A 16766-nucleotide genomic window follows, 5' to 3' on the forward strand; every position below is an offset into this window, starting at 1 on the left:
AACTGTATACGCCAAGTGACAATTTCTTCTTTATTTAGTCTTATTTCTTAGAGACTAGAAAGAGACATTTGTGATATTTGTATATATATTTTTTGTTAAATGTTTGTTGCCATGCAACGAGCCAAAGAAATCGTATCGCCTTGTTTGTGATTGATAATTCTGTACATTTTTTGCTTACACAATTTTCTATTTTATTTAAGCAGTTGATACTTACTATACTATTTTATTTTATTTTAATCTTATTTTATTTTATCTTTCTTTTGACTTTTGTTTTTTAAGAGCGTTTCCTTTCTAAGTCTAATTCTAATGATGTTTTAACGTAAAATACACCGCTATATCTGTTTTATTTTTTATAATACAGTTTACTTTTTACATAGTCAGAAATTAATTTTTTTATCCGTCTAGTTTTTCCATATGTAACTTTTACTTTAATATCTACGGCTTTCGCATTTTCAACCGGAAGTACTTCTCGTGTCGGAGGTTGAGCACATTGTTCCTGCGCGGTACAGTTGGTTTCAAATAATAATGAATGAACTTTTAGGCTAATAAGATACCTATCCTCTACACGAAGCTTTCGTTTACCCGGAGCGAAATTGAGTTACCGCGGCGCCATTGTGTTCACAGTATAATATAAAGATCTTCATCTTATTTGAGGTAAGCTGGACGATTTGTCGTGCTAAAGCTAACGGCTAGCCCAAATAGGCTGCATAGGTTGTAGACCTTATAACTTAAGTTAACAAGAGTTCAGGAGTAGCTTTGTGAGATACATTGTCAAGAGTTACACACAACGCTTAGTCATGATGTTTACTGCAGGTGACTTATTTCAACACCACCTAATTTTATTTGTTAACTCGTATGTTTTCCCTTTTTTAAGTTCTTAGACTGGCGCAGAGATGGCTGGCATCCTGTTTGAGGATATCTTTGATGTGAAGGACATCGATCCAGATGGCAAGAAGTTTGACAGAGGTGTGTGAAATGTAGTGATTGATGATGGACTGGAGCAGCCAGTCCTTGTATATTGTAATTATGCAGTCTACGATTGTAACGGTGTCTGATTTCTTCTACTGTAGTGGTCAAGTACAGTTCAGCATTTATCAGTCTTAACGTTGCTTTTCTTGTTGGAAATCCAAGCAGCCAACAAAACGGAGTGAAAACGACTCCAAATGAATGCTTATTGTTTCTTGGAAGCAATCATTTATCAGTGTAGCTACAATTATCTATATTTTTGTCGTTCTACATTCTGTCTTTTGAGCAATGTGTTTGTATTCACGATTCAAGATCACTTTATTGATTTCCACAGGGAAATAGTTTTGTCCAAGAAGTCATGAGATAAGGAAAAAAGACATATATGAACAAGACGTAAGAATAAAATAAAATAAGTATGAGGTAGATGTAAAATTTATATATAAAATATACAGTAAATAAAACATTTAGCTAAAGTGTCTTGTCAGTGCAGTCATCTAGACCATATACATTTGTTTATGTATCCAGCATGGTTTTTACTTACTGTCTTTCAATTTAAAATTGTAATTTAACAACTGGGCAACACCCCATTTTTTTTTCTGCAGTCTCTCGTCTACATTGTGAAAGTGAGTCTTTCAAGATGGACCTCATCTTGGATGTGAACATTCAGATCTATCCTGTTGATCTTGGTAAGAATGTTACCTTTTTGCTCTTGTTTATCTTTGTGTAGTTTATCTAAAATATTGGCTGTGGCGTACAGGTCGGTTTTGTCCATAATCAGTTATTTTTAATACTTTGTTATAATAAAAAGTGAACTTTGCAAAAGTGAGGTTAATGTTCCAGACGTTTGTGAAAGGTTGCATAGTGGTTGTCAATGTTTCAGTGACTTTTGTTTTCTAATGCCGGTGCACAATGATAATCTTATTTTTGTTTGTTTTTTTGATATTAAGGTGACAAATTCAGACTGGTTATAGCCAGTACGTTATATGAAGATGGAACACCAGATGATGGAGAGTACAATCCTCAGGATGATCGGCCATCAAGGTGATTCACTTTATATTTTTATGCAAATATATATTTTTTGATGATTCAATTTTGCTTTATCATTTCACTTTGTTTACATTTCCAGAGCAGACCAGTTTGATTATGTAATGTATGGGAAGGTTTACAAGATTGAGGGAGATGAGACGTCAACTGAAGCTGCCACACGTCTGTAAGTGAATTCTCATTACTGCACAGTTCTCTGCAAATACTCATGTGACCTGTGTAATATATTTAAATGTAAATCACAAACTGCTGGAGTAGATCTGCGGGTTGGTGATTATTTCAGACTTTTAAAACTATTCCATCAACGTCCTCTTCCTTTCAGCTCAGCCTATGTGTCTTATGGAGGCCTCCTCATGAGGCTGCAGGGAGACGCCAACAACCTTCACGGCTTTGAGGTGGACTCGAGGGTCTACCTCCTCATGAAGAAGCTGGCTTTCTAAAACCGAGCTGTGCTCACCCGCCCACCTGGTTTCTACCACTGCTGCAGTCAACCTTGAAAGTCACACTGAACTGGGTGCCGAAAATAGTCCAATTCCCAAATCTGGAGCACAAACAGACACAGAGTACATGGGGACGGTAGAAAACATATTTAGTTTTTTTATTCCATTTGACTCAAAAGAGATGGACTAAAGACTGTAACACGCAAGAACTGCTGCAACTGCTGGCAAACTGTAAATAAAGATTTCTTTTATACAACATGATTTATAAATGGTCAGTCATGTTGAATCATACTTTGTTTTGGCATGTGTATCTCTATTTCCCTCTATTATCAGCTGCTTATGTTTAATGGTTTAATGAGACTGTAACAAAATTAGCAAGCTCTTTGCTAGAGTAAAGAGGTTCGGAGAAGTTTTTTTAAAAAAGCTGCTGCAGTTTACTAGTCAGTGGTTTGGGGGTTTTAATTACATTTACAATGAAAACCTTACGCTGATGATGATTTATAATGGGAACGCTACCTTTTTTTGCAGATTGTAGCCATACTTTTACAGTTTCGCTTGTATGAGCGAACTGTAACAAAACATGTTCGTTTTGTGGTGTTGACTGGACAGACTGCTAAGTTGCTAAGTAACTTTGTTGCCATGGACAACTGTTCGACATGTCTGCAAACTAAAATGTGAACACTCAGTAGACGGCAAATAGAATTAAAGGGCAAAAAGACAGTTTTTGTACGCAAAACAGGCCTCTCAGTGTCATTGTAATTCATGTCACAGGATGAGCACGGGCAGTGCCAGAGACTCTCAGACTGCTGACACATGAACAGAAAGCCTTAAATACATTAGAATGTGGTGACGAATGTACCAGCTGTGTGCTGGAAATCCCAGAAGGACCAGCATGACATGCTGTGTGTTTTTAATAAGCCAGTAGCACTGATTTGGTATTGCAGCCGCTGCTTCTGTAGGTTTTGTTTGATTTGTTGACATATCGCAAAGCAATATTGGAGTGTTTTAGGTTGCACTTGAGTGTAAGAGCCTTTCACCATGATTAGATCTGGAGTGGTTAGGGACTCTGACATACTCCTACTGTGGACCTTTTGTCCACATTTCCCCCAGGTAATGGTCAGGGTAAGTCTTTCAGTGCAATTCTATTCTAAATTTCAGATAACCATGGCTTCTTATTTGGTATAACAACTTGTGAAGTCTATTTACACTAATCAGGAAAAATATTTAAACCACTGATGGTTGACGTCGATCATCTTGTCATAATGCAATGTTCTGCTTGGAAACCTTTGGTCCTGGTATTCATGTCTCATGTGTGCCCCAGTTGAAAGTTGTGTTTGGGTCAGTGGCCAGACCGTATTGAGCAACCATGTCCGCCCCATACCAGTCCTGTCACACCCCTAAAGCCTGGGAAATAGGCCTACAAACTTCCTAGATAACCCGGAGTGATTGAGCATCTGTGGGATGTACTGAAACACACCTGGTCCACAGAGGCCCCTCCCATTAAAGTCAGACGGATGGAAGATGGTTATCGCTTTAATATTATTATTGTGTTATTATCATTATTATTATAGAATGTCAAGTTCAAACTCCAGTGGCTTTTTTTAAAAAATGGCATAATTATTACATGGTTGTGCACCAGAATACACAGTCTGACAAGTCAAAGTGTGAAACCCTATTTTCTCAGGATTAGTTTTACCCGGGGGATGTCCTGTGATTCATTCAAATTACCTCCCTCCGTCTGTGCATCATGTGGCGCATTAACCTGTTTTACTGTCCATAATTATGTCTCTGCTACTTTCCGCCTCACCCCACTGCATGTCAGAGGACAGCTTACACTTTTTGGCAGCCTTAGTTACTTTGCAAACTATAACGGATAATAAAATCTATATTTTTGCTACTATTTACCCCGGGAAGAAGTTACAAACTACCTGGCTGTATTTAAGTCAGCCCACCTTTGCGGATGATTACATTCATGCTTGATTAAATGATTTCATCCTTATCAATGGGTGAATGTGTCGGCAACATCTCGACTTTACATGCAGACTTTGAATAATAGCACACCCTTCATAATTCTTAAGTGACAAGACTCAGAAAAAAGCTGCGAATCAAACAAAAGTCTTGAAAAAGTAAAAATGCACCCCCAAATCACAGAGATTTGCACTGGATAAAACTGTTTCTTCTCCCAGCCTTTTTGAATTCTGTTGTATGATGGTGGTCTATAGTCTTTATCGTAAACTGGTGTCAGTGGTTACAATTCAAAGTGGCAGTGAGATATCAAAAAATATCTTGGGAAAAAGTCTTAAAAAGGTACTGCATTCCTGTATACACCTTGATAATTTGCAATGTAATTTTTACTTTACAAAATATGGACGATTTGGACGGTTTCAGTTCGCAGACGACCTCCACTATTATTAAAAAATGGCCGTCCTATAGTTTTAACATCACATAAGCCAACAAAACGCCATAAGCACATCTGTTATGGGAAAGATGTTATAGTTTACCACACGTGTCTGGTCATCAAGGTAAATGTTTGACTGAAACATTATTTCCATTAGTGATGTTTCACCATCTTTAAAAAGCAGTGATAAATGTCACCTCCCGGGAGTCACAGGGTTGCAATAAACATCGGTGATGCCAGATGCCAAAGTAACGCAGTGCAATGCCACAGTAAAAAAAAAAAAAAAAAAAAAAACACCCAAAAGTCTTGGAAAAAGTAAAAAACGCACAAAACCAGTCACGTGCGAACAGGCCTTTACATCCATCCATTTTTAAATGTGTTACCGAGTGGGGAGCTGAGACTGGCAAGGTGTTAGTGTGGACCACCGGAAGTGATGTAGGTCGGGCTGAACTGCGCAGGTGCAGCCCCGGTGCGACGATTTGAGCTGGAGCGAATCTGGCTGCAAGCGTTTTTACCTTCCTTGTGAGTAAACAACTTTACGAAATCCAAACTGGCGCCGTGCACACACCCTGTTTGGTTCGTTGCAAGAATGTGCGCTTCTTCTTCGAAACATTTCCCTGCCGCTCGCTGACATTCTCGTTGTGTGGCTGCACGGTCGGCTCTAATTGGAAGCACCGCACTCGGGATTACTTCGAGCTAGAAGACCAGTGGGATGGGAACGAGCAGCGAGAAGTCATAAAGGTCACAGCAGGCGAACATTATGGATTATCGGCGAAAAAAGAAGCTGACGTTCTTCACAATAGGACTCATATTTCTTCTCAGCGGTGTGGAATACGGTGAGTTTTTTTCTGATTTATTTATTTTTGACAGCCACTGCTGTAGCGCACATTCCATTGCATGTTGTTGGGAGATAAACAAATCATTCCCCAAGTGCGCTTTTGTCCCTAACAGTTCTTAGTGTCACACAGGCTCCTTGTCTTGACTTTAGAGTGTGCTATATGTTTTATTTTCTGTTTCTTTGTAAAAGAATGTAGGAAATAATATCTGACCAAACCTTTAAGTCAAACCTCCCATATTGAGGTAAAAACCACTTAACTTCTCCATTGCATGTTCACTTAACTGAATCTGCACAAATCATTGCCGCTGAGCTGTTCTTTAAAAATGTTGAATAAATACTTTATGGCCCAAAAATGCATTACTGAAAGAAGGGTGGAAATTATTCAGAATTATTTATAAAGCATAAAGCATCAATAACTGCAAATTATCTCAAGATCCATCGCAGAAATCAGAGCCTAAAAACTTGTGAAAGAGGTGCCGTAAGATGATATGCAGTTGGGCTTAAAGGTTGGTTACCTAGGTGTAGCCAGTAACCAAACAGACTAATCTATCAGGTGTGGTTACTATTTAATTTGGGAACGTGGTTAACTCTTTTTTTTTTTTGCGAATACCACTAACTAGTAAGCCACTATTCGAAGCACTTTCCCAGTGGTCACTATGTACACTATCCAGCTTTATCTTTTGCATGTTTGACACAGTTCTGTGGAACTGAGTTTGAGGCCTAGGACGCAGTCATTCTTTGGCAATGTGATTCAGGATTCAGATTCAGTATGGTTTTTGTTACAGGATTCGGTGTAATTTCTCAGACACCCTGACAAAAAAGCATCCACACAACTATCAGGGTGATTAAACTACTCCCCCCAGATGACAAGATAATCTGAGCAGTCATTTTTTTTCTGGAATTCTGTGAGACTCTGCTGTCATGTGTGTCAGCTGACCCAATTATTGAATTTAGATTGTATTTGCTCAGTGCTGTCCTTTGTCTATTTGAGAATGAGGCTCAAGAGCAAGGACGGGGAAATGGAGCCAAATCTGTAGGCGGCCAAAAACAAAAGTCAGTGTTTTTAAACGGCTGCATCCCACAGCATAATTTGACCAACCTGATAAGTTGCACAAGTAAATCACAGCACGTCCTGTTTCCTCTTCATCTCGCTGTGTCTCAGGATCCTCGTTTGGATCGGGATGAAGCGCGACCACTTCCAGTTTTAAATCGTGCGTCCGCAAAACTATACAGACACGTGTTATCTGTCACTGGGTGCCTGTTATACATTGTCTGTGCAGTTTAGTTTACCATAAATGTCTGGTCATCAAGATAAATATTAACAGTTTGAGTCAAAACTTTCCACCAGAGATGCTGCACCATTTTCAGTGAGCATGTGATGAATGTCGCCTCCCGGGAGTCACAGGGCTGCAATAAACATCGGCGAGATGCCATAGTAACGCAGTCTAAGTGATTATGCTGACGTACAGGCAGTTCAGCGGAGGTGAAGTATGTTTAGCTCTCTATATAACAGCCGTCACAGGGTTCACTGTAACATCGTGCGTTCAAGTTGGATGTTTTCAAGTCTATTATATGATGGCAGACAAAAGTAGACCCAGATAAAACTTGAAAAGAATTTCCTTCACTGTTTTTTTTTTTTTTTTTTTTTTTCTCTCTACTCAGCTGTGATATTACCCACAATATGGAGGTACCTGCAGACCTTAGATGCAGCACCATACTTCCTGGGTTTGACCCTGTCAGCGTTCAGCCTGAGTGGCCTCCTGTCCGGGCCGCTCTTTGGCCACTGGTCCGACAGAACGAGGACCACAAAGAAGATCATCTTGTTGTCCAACATTTTCGAGATAGTTGGTGAGCCTACCCTTCTCACATGTTAACGCTCATGCTCATTCTTGCCTACATACGAGAGACTTACAAGTTTAAGCTCACATCGAATACTCTCAAAGCCTCTCAAATGTTCCCCAGAACACTTTTAAATTTTGATGTGAATTTTGTGTATGTGGAGTCTATGATTGTCATCACTGCTTTATTTGTCTACTTATTCTTTTTGCTGTCCAGGTAATTTAATGTACTTCATGGGCTACTCCAAATGGCTCCTACTGTCCAGCAGATTGGTGGCAGGTGAGTAGCGCTGTTACTGTCAGTACTTTCTGGGGGTGGTCACAAAATGTCTTGGTTGATTTGACATTTTTTTAAATCTTTTTTAATTTCTCCCCACAAATTGAAATTTCTTTAAATACACATTACCGTGGATCTAACATATTTTGGTAAAGGGATAAGGGATAGGTTAATATTCTATTTCCTTTTGAAGACCCCTGGCTAAACCAGATTAAATACTCAAAATAAATGAATTGGAACTCTGGAACTGCTCCTTGGTATTTAATGGTTTTAAAGGTTTTAAACCAAAAAATATATATAAATGTTGATATTTGGTTGGTACATGGTTAAAATTAAACTCTTTCATATGTTTTCCAGCTTTAAGAGTTGGAAAACATAAGTTTAGGGGTTTAGGTGGGTGGAACATGTGTAAGTAACATCCACACCAAAGCCAGGTCCAAAAACGTCATTGTTGTCAATGTTACTTGGTTTTAATGTTTTGGCTGATCGGTGTATGTGTGATATGTGTGAACACAGAGGTGCTGATGCATGCTTTTATCTGTTGTCATTTGGGCTATTGTAATGCCCTGCTCTCTGGTCTTCCCAACAAGACCATCTCTGGTCTGCAGCTACTACAGAACTCAGCTGCACGTGTGCTGATGAGGACCAGAGAGCGGGCGCACGTTGTATCGGTTTAAAAATCACTGCATTGGCTCCCCGTGCATTTCGGGATTAAATTTAAAGTTCTTTTATTAGTTTTGAAATGTCTCAATCTGACCCGCTTTTATCACATCAACCCTCGTGGACCCTGATGTCCTCTGGCACCGGCCTTTTAATCATCCCCGAAGTTGGATCTGAAACCCACGGGGAGGCTGCGTTCAGGCCTTCATTAAGGCCTTTAAATTATGGAATAGTCTGCCAGAGAACATCAGGGCTGCAGAGACTTGTTGATATTGATATTTTTAAAAGGAGGCTCAAGACTCATCTTTTTAATCTGACTTTTTAACTTTTTTCATTTAGTTAAAGTCATTAAGTCTTTAAATTTTTGCCTTTAAATCCTAAACTTTTAATTTTCTAATTCTTTACATATTTGTATATATTTAATCATTATTGTATCCATGGCCTGTTTTTGTCCTTTTCTTACTGTGGGTCTATATGTTGGCGTGGGAGGGACGGGTTTTTCATTGATTGCTGTAATACCGCTGTATGTTTTTTATTTTGTGACGCACTTTGTGTTGCATTTTTATTGTATGAAAGGGTTTGGTTTGATTTGATTGAATTTATATGAATTTACATCCTCTCTAACTTAACTCAGAGCTCTGGGTTATAGCTTAATTTAATCTCCTGATGTGAGGTGTTTTTTTTTTTTTTGTTGTTGTTGTTTTTTTTTTAGGCATTGGTGCAGGCGCCAGCTCCTCCATATTTGGCTTCCTGACCAGAATCACTGCCCCAGACGACCGTGCCACTGTATTTGCTGCTGTCATGGCATGCAGACAAGCAGGCCTTCTGATTGGTGTGTGCTCTGATCATGATTATTCGTTTTTAATTCAGTGACTCATAATGATTTGTTTTATTTTCCCCTTAGCTAAATTATGTAGAAAGACTGGTCAGAATGATTGATATAAAATACATGTTATAACTCTGTGTTTAGGTCCAGCATTTAACATCTTTCTGAGGTTATGTGATTTCCACGTGGGTCCTTTTGTAGTCAACAAATATACTGCGCCAGGGGTAAGGATCCAAATATGTTGTTGTGCACGGTAAGAAGGCAACTTCTTCCCCACCAGACTGAAGCCGTAACTTACGTCTTCCACTCTTTGCAGCTGTTCATGTGTCTTCTGTGGCTTCTCCTTCAACTGGCGGTGGTCTTCATGTACTGGGACCTCGCGCCCCTGGAGAAGGGGAAAGCCAAGAATAGTTTAGACAGCAAGAGCAGGGAGGAGGAGAATGCGCAAGGGCTCACGGAAGGTGAGGAAGACAGCGACGAAGAAGAAAAGCCGCTAATAGTGTCCCAGGAGCTGGTGGGGTCCTATGGCTCAGTGGTGGTTTCCAAGAACCACTCGTCCGCTGCCTTTAACAACATCTCGAATCACGTTTCTCCACTGTCGTCTCCCGCGACGCCGGAAACCCATGAGGCTTCCAGTCCCTTAAAGAAGTCCAGCTTATGCCGAGGTAGGTGCAATGCACAGACTCTCACAGGCTTTTTAATTTATCCTGAACTTGATATTTTATCTTGCGCTGAGAAGAACGTATCTGTGCAGTATTAATTTGTATTTTTTTTTGTCTCCTTCACTCACTCCATCAGAGTTCCTGAGAGAGGAGGTGGTCGTGTTGCTGGCTGCTCAGTTCATCACCCTCTTCAATCAGACAGCGCTGGAGGTGCACTAAAGGCACACTGACGCAAACATAAAACTGGGGTGGAGATCGCGGCACTTAATGGCACTCAACTGTTTCCTCCTCAGACCATGGTGACCCCGCTGACTCAGAAATATTTCAACTTTGGCGAACTGGAGAACAGCGTGATGTACTGTCTGGGCGGCGTGGTGGTGATCGCCGGCTTCCTGTTCGTGCGCTGGCTGAGCAGCCACGTGGCGGAACGGGTCGTCCTGGCCATTGGTCTGAGCATCTGCAACGTCTCCTGCGTCTGGTGCCTAGTCTTCCTGGCTAACCCGCTAGGTCAGAGCCCTTTCACGACCAGCTCTTTGTAAAGTTAACAGTAACGCTAGTAACTGTCACATAAAACACTCCGTTAGACACAGCCTAACTCCCGTGAGTGCGTTTTTCATAAGTGAGGTAATGCAGAATCTATTCTATTGAGCAGGTAAACAGTTACCATTATTTTTTGTATATAATATACAGAAGTCTACATAAAAATGTATGCGGCATATTACAAGCAAACTAATGGATATACCAGTAGGCATCCTCAGAAATTTTGTCTTGCTTACCAATACAATATTTTTCATTTGCTCTTATTTTTTTAAACTTTGTGTTTTCTGTAGGTGGTTATGCATGGGAGCTAACGGAGTTCATCATTGGAGTATTTTTACAGGTTTTGGGTTTACCGTTTGTAGCCGTTGCTCAGGTTTCCCTTTTCTCTAAAGTCACGTCTGAGAAAACACAAGGTGAGTAATGGCACCATCTAGTGGAAAAGCAAAGGCTCTAAATTGGATTTTTTTTTCTTGCAGCTTATTTGTATTGTTTCATAAGCAGTTGTGCTTGTCTAAATTTATTGTTGCTGATATGTAATGAACGTTTCAATCCCAGTACCTGGTATTTTTTATTTATTTTTTTGTGGGTCCACCTCTCACATCTGCCTCCTTATTGGTACCACAGGTTTCAGTCAGGGAGTACGACGCTCGGTCGGCGGACTAGCTACCATCCTGGGCCCTCTGTGGGCTGGTGGTCTTACCGAGAACATGTACATCATGATGGGGGTGATGATGGGACTGCTGGCACTGTTGACGGTAAGCAAAAGGAAATTAGACTAACAGAGAAAAGCCATGAAAAGGGAACCTTGTCTCCATGCCACATAGACTGTATTTTAATATGGAAAAAGTGCCACTTCTTTCTTGCATTGGTCAAGCTGAGGCTAGAATTCTAGGTAAATGTTGGGTTATACACTTTATTTATTTATTTGTTTATTCCAATTGATGCTCCTATGGGGCCACTTTACGGAGCAACTGTTACTCATAATGATTTCACATCCTGTTTTTATAGTGATACAACAAACTATTAAGTTAGAACTAAAACTAAACTAATCATAAAAATGGACACTTGAGCATGCACCAGCTTTATATTAACTACCTACATTTGTTTGATGTATACTTTAGTGTTTTAATTGAGGTGAGTTTATGACTGTGCTGCAGCAAGCCACCAGGGGGAGCTCCACGTCCATCTTTTTTTTTTTACAATTTATGCCAATCTTGGTCATGATCACCTATAGTATCAAAACAAATGTGTACTAATTTTATTTCTAGTTTGACATATTTTTCATACATGCGACACCCTCTTTCACCCAAAGCCTGTATGGATGAAAACAGCACATATGTTTTAACTTGCCCTCATTGCCCAAGACAGCGCACATCCTGTGGTTAAAACTGTGGCCCTACAATTTGTGTCATTTTGCATGTCCTTGTGCTTCCATTTTATTTGCAGTAATAATCTAATTGGAACAAATAAGAAACAAACAAACCACAAGAACGGCTTAAAATAAGGAAAAGGAGATTGAAGCAGACATCTATAGCCAGCAGCTCATTTTGGATTCGGGAACAAACAGGCATAACAAAAAGCTTGTAATGCCTGTAATGAAGCGTGGGCAAACCAGAGCACAGCAAACAAATGTTTCCACTATCCCGGAAAAAAGAGGAAAACAGAACCTGGGTACGTGTCTTTGGAGAGACTGACTCAGGGAGTGTACGTCCAAACAAGGGATGCAAAGTCCTTCGTGCACAGATAGGAACCTTAAAGCATTATTCTTGCTATGAAGATTGCTGTTTATTTCTGAAACCTATTATATAGGCGCTTCAGCGCTCACAGCATTAAACTATTTAAAAGTGTTGAAGCAATTACTACACTCCAAGTCAGTTTTCGGGATAGACAGTAAAGAACAGTGCTTCATCTACAAAGGTCCGACCGTTTTTTTTTTCCTTTTGAACAGCTGTGCCTGTTGAAAATGTGCTTGCCGCTTGCAGCTTTCTGGAAAAACCGTATTGAAACAACCTGCAAAAGATTTAATGAGCAGCATCCACCGAGCTGCATCCCGCTGACATTGCGCCGTACTTCAGTCAAATGCGACTGCATCCAACAACGTGTCACTTTGTGCCAGTTGCAGCTTTATTTAAGAAAATACTTTAAACTTAAACCAGATGCCTACTAATCCAAACGCGATGTTTAATTGTGTCCTTAGAAATTCCCCTGCCAAGAGTAAAGTAGATCAGATGTGCAGTTGTAAAGAAAAGCGCGCAGATTGTGGCCTTGTGCTAAAATATATTTTGTGGAACATTCTTTCACTGTAATCCTATTTTCACTTTTCAATAGTTTTTTTGTGGTGCTGTTTGCTCGGTCACATCCCTGAATGACAGCAGCCTTGCTGTACCAGAGGAAAACGAATCTTTGATATAAGTTGTTGAATTATGAAATACGAGATCGGAATCCATTATTTGCCTGCCCTGCCCTTCAGAGCATATTAACACAGATCAAACATTATCTGCGTCCGCTACAGATGATGCTGGCTTTCTCGTATAACCGGCTGGTGGAACCCGCTGCAGAGGAGCAGACGGACGAGTCGATACAGCGGGGTTAAATCTGCAGGTGGTTCACACGGGAAGAGTAAGTGTTGAATGTACAGCCGTGAACAAACCTGACGTGTGTAATACAGGCTGAGTTTTACCATATTCATACAACACTATTGTAGGCCCGGACTTTATTATTTATTCAAAGAAATTTGGTAACTTTAAATTTACCAGCCTTTAGCGAGTGTGACACAAAGTAAATATTGGTCTTACATGCAATTCCTTTTTTTTTTTTTTTTTTTTTAAATCTTTGTCAGAGCTCAATAGGAGTTCCCCGTCCTGCACCTTCAGTCCTTCAAAGGTCGGCTTCTCTGCATCCGGACCAGTGTCTGTGTCTCATTGTCAACACAGTTCCCAAAAGTTGGACTTTTTCCGGGCAGAGGCTGATCAAAGGACTGCTATGACGTGTTATATGTAAGGTATATTTCCCATGGAAATATAGAATCCGGCTGATAACGGATAAATAATAGTTGGAAGGAAGTTGTTTCCATCCTCTGAATCCACATGGTGTATTGTGCGTTCTATTTGCTCATGCAGTATAATTAAATGTCTGTCGATTAAGTTCGCTTCTGTTGTTTAGCTGTTGTGCCATCAGCCGACAATACTTTTTTTTTTTTTTTATGGCAAACCGTTCTAAACATGAGCTCTGCTGACCTCTTTGTTGGCAACCCTGCAGGGGGAATCTCAAACTATCAGATGGTCTCCGTGTTGGTCTAGAGGCAGAGTTGTCAAGGTAGCAGACCTTGAACGCATCTCACCAAATTGATGAAAGTGTTTTAACGTTGTATTCAACCTCAATGAAAATCTCTGGGAAACATGTATATGTGTTGTTTTTTTTAGGGTAAAATTGTCATAAATTTCATCACAGCATCGTGTCTCAGCTGATAAATTCTACACACACTTAGATTCAGTGGAATTCGCTAACTTAAGTTGGCTAATCGTCTTTACATTTAAGCAATAAGATGTTTCCTGCTTTTAAAGAAGCAGTGAAATACACACGTCTTTTCGATTGTAACGCAGTCTGTATTGTCACCACATGTGGGCGCCCTTGCTCTTTTTCCTGAAGCGATACGTCCTCATTACTTATGAGCAGCCCAGTGTTTGTGCACGTGACCTCAGTACGGAAACACATTGAGGGAAAATTGGGTTTATTAACGAGTTTGTCACACATTTTTTTTTAATGCTTTAAGTGGCAATATAGGAACTGTTTTGTTTTATTTTCATTTTAATTTCGTTTTTGACGATGTCAAATTATCCGTTTCTGTTGTATCTTTATTATTTGTTCTGGGTTTACACTCACAAGAACCAAAAATACACAAAACACTGAGACTTATTTATTCATTATTTATAATGCATGTATTTATTCGATTCTTGTCGTTTTCTAACATGTACATTATTACCTTTTGTATTTTTTGTCTCTAAACATAAAAGATAAACCTCTACTCTATTCATTGGCTTGTGTTTCATTTTATCCTCTCAAGAATCATTAAATGTGTGCACAGTAATTGTGAGAGTGGACCAAAAGGGCCCCTTCGCCCTGTGGAAATATACATTTTGTGCATTTAATTTAATTTAATGTGCACATGATGATCACATTAGAGGCCTACAAACAGAAACAAATGAATACATCTGACCTCAGATTGAAAATTAATCACAAATCTATTTAAACAAAACCAACAGCTCATATGAATGTTTACTGTGCTGCTGTCAGTGTTGTGGTGAAATTACTTAAAAGTAAGAAAAATAAATAATAATCCTTCTTTTCCTGACATTAAGTCGAATAAACATAAATTATTTCAGTCCATTTTTAAAAAAATATATATAATTAAATTAGATTAATTTAATAGTTTTACATTGATTTAATTGTTTAATAAGCAGGTTTTGTTTGTAAAAAAAAAAGTAATTTATAAAACACTACAATATTATGAATGCTTTTTGACACTGTGTTAGCTCATGTTCATAAAATAAATATCCAATTTTTCCACAACGAATGTGTAAAATGGTCTTGCTTTTAAATATAGTTGTGTTACTAAAATAAAATGTCAACATTTTTCTTTTTTTTATTGCTATTTTTCATTTTTTGGATCACGTATTACAAATTAAATAAAGCTCAAATTACTTCAAATGTACAAAATAAATTGGAAAAAAAATAAAATAAAAAGCAAAGGCCAAGCAAATCACACAGGACAAACACAAATGTAATAAGATCATTATTATTATTAAAACATTATTTTTCTTCGTGTCTTTTGATAATTTCACATTATTAGCAGCATTATAGGCAATGCAGAATGAATTCTATTGAACAAATAAAGAACTGATTATTAGTCAAGTCTGCATGTTCAGTTAAACACTTTTGCCCATATAGTTTTTCAGACAAATTCCCCTTTTTATTCTTTTTCGTGCACACGCATTATTATAATCATTACCGTCAATCAATTACAATCAATTCATTGGAATACGTAAAAAAATAAATAAATAAATCCAACTTCATGAGCAGCAGTATATTATTTTACATCTCTTAAAAACAAAAATTCCGCCAATTAAGGAATCCCACTAATAAAACTAACAAGATTGTTAACTGGTTATAGATTTCAGCCCAGTACCAACTTTAAAGCAGAGTATTTTTGAAGCTTACAACCAGTGGTCTTGGCCCCACTGGAGGTCGCTGTGAACCTCGCCAAGAAACGAGGCCGAGCTGACCAGCTCGGTGACGTGATGGCGAAGGGGCGTGGCTTCCGCTGTGAACTCTAGCTGAACCCGTTTCGGTGTTGGGCGGGGTCGACTCGGAAATGTTATGACACAGCGTCGGGAGATATTTTGAGTTTTTTTCCAACTTAACTGCACCCCCCACCTCCTCCCATCTATCACACCCTCCCACACGCGCACACACACACACAAATTCGCACACACAATCCTCAAACACAGTTGGCCTGCAGCGGCAGTCTGACCGAACAACGACCCCGCGTATCAAGGTCAGAAGTGCAAATCACGTTGTGTGCCGTATCAACGATTGTCGGGGTAGATTCGGCGAGATCGCTCCTCCTCTTTCCACACCAGTTGCGGGGGTTTGAGGCATATAAAGCCGAATTCGGGGATGATAATGGACGTGAACTTTTGGTGAACTGTGTTTCCCTCGACCTAAAATGACAACGGGGGCAATTGGAGTTTAGTAGAGCATTACTGTTTATTTTTTTCATTCCCAAGTCCTCCTGATCACAAACCGGGTTGGCACGGCGTTGAGACCGTGCACTGTGACTCAGGAGCCTTGGCGGGTCACTGCAGCTTAGCCCAACGTGAATATTTTACATGCGGTAGCATCGGCGCCCGCTTTTCCCGTACATCTCTTTCTTTTTTTTTTGTTGTTGTCCTTTCACGTGCACTTCACAAGACGCTTTCCCGCTCCGTGTGACAACTTCGTGTTTGAAGAGCAATACCCTCACAACGTGATGCTGAAACTTTCACGAGGCTAGTCGAGATGGGCAATAAATGGGATGGGAGTGCTCTCACGTTCCACGTTGGTAACTTCTGAGTTGCCAAACGCATGAAATATTCACTTTCTGAGCTGGTGTCACGGATTCCTAATGTTTGCGCAAAATAAAAGAAAAAGAAAAAACGTCCCCGCCGCGGCCAAATCAAAAGGGTGGCACCGACAGAAACCTGTGAAAGTCTCCTGAGTGTCCCTGCAGGGATAGCAC

The 16766-nt window shown here is 39.6% G+C and overlaps 2 protein-coding genes across 2 annotated transcripts; both read left to right on the forward strand.

Annotated features, from left to right (window-relative positions):
- Positions 1–449: 449 nt before the first annotated feature.
- On the forward strand, positions 450–2711 carry polr2h (RNA polymerase II, I and III subunit H). The gene is made up of 6 exons (XM_047587311.1): positions 450–654; positions 875–966; positions 1569–1652; positions 1914–2007; positions 2093–2176; positions 2333–2711. Exons 2-6 carry the CDS (start codon positions 894–896, stop codon positions 2448–2450), a joined length of 453 nt encoding a protein of 150 aa, XP_047443267.1. The 5' UTR covers positions 450–654; positions 875–893; the 3' UTR covers positions 2451–2711.
- A 2590-nt stretch (positions 2712–5301) lies between these two features.
- Positions 5302–14518, forward strand: mfsd8l1 (major facilitator superfamily domain containing 8-like 1). The gene is made up of 13 exons (XM_047586187.1): positions 5302–5370; positions 5521–5684; positions 7349–7534; positions 7742–7804; positions 9174–9293; positions 9432–9511; positions 9604–9952; positions 10086–10159; positions 10243–10456; positions 10780–10902; positions 11114–11244; positions 13002–13108; positions 13329–14518. The coding sequence occupies exons 2-12, from the start codon at positions 5609–5611 to the stop codon at positions 13080–13082; spliced, it is 1497 nt and encodes a 498-aa protein (XP_047442143.1). The 5' UTR covers positions 5302–5370; positions 5521–5608; the 3' UTR covers positions 13083–13108; positions 13329–14518.
- Positions 14519–16766: the final 2248 nt, after the last annotated feature.

This window comes from Mugil cephalus, chromosome 6, assembly GCF_022458985.1.
Source record: "Mugil cephalus isolate CIBA_MC_2020 chromosome 6, CIBA_Mcephalus_1.1, whole genome shotgun sequence".
NCBI lineage: Eukaryota > Metazoa > Chordata > Actinopteri > Mugiliformes > Mugilidae > Mugil > Mugil cephalus.

Bases quoted from the DNA above. Each gene is read 5' to 3' on its own strand.
- polr2h (XM_047587311.1), top strand. From the start codon at position 894: ATGGCTGGCATCCTGTTTGAGGATATCTTTGATGTGAAGGACATCGAT. The intron at 1,653-1,913 runs GTAAGAATGTTA...TTTGATATTAAG, and splicing joins GATCTATCCTGTTGATCTTG to GTGACAAATTCAGACTGGTT. The intron at 2,177-2,332 runs GTAAGTGAATTC...TCTTCCTTTCAG, and splicing joins ACTGAAGCTGCCACACGTCT to CTCAGCCTATGTGTCTTATG.
- mfsd8l1 (XM_047586187.1), top strand. From the start codon at position 5,609: ATGGATTATCGGCGAAAAAAGAAGCTGACGTTCTTCACAATAGGACTC. The intron at 10,457-10,779 runs GTCAGAGCCCTT...TGTTTTCTGTAG, and splicing joins CTTCCTGGCTAACCCGCTAG to GTGGTTATGCATGGGAGCTA. The intron at 10,903-11,113 runs GTGAGTAATGGC...TTGGTACCACAG, and splicing joins CACGTCTGAGAAAACACAAG to GTTTCAGTCAGGGAGTACGA.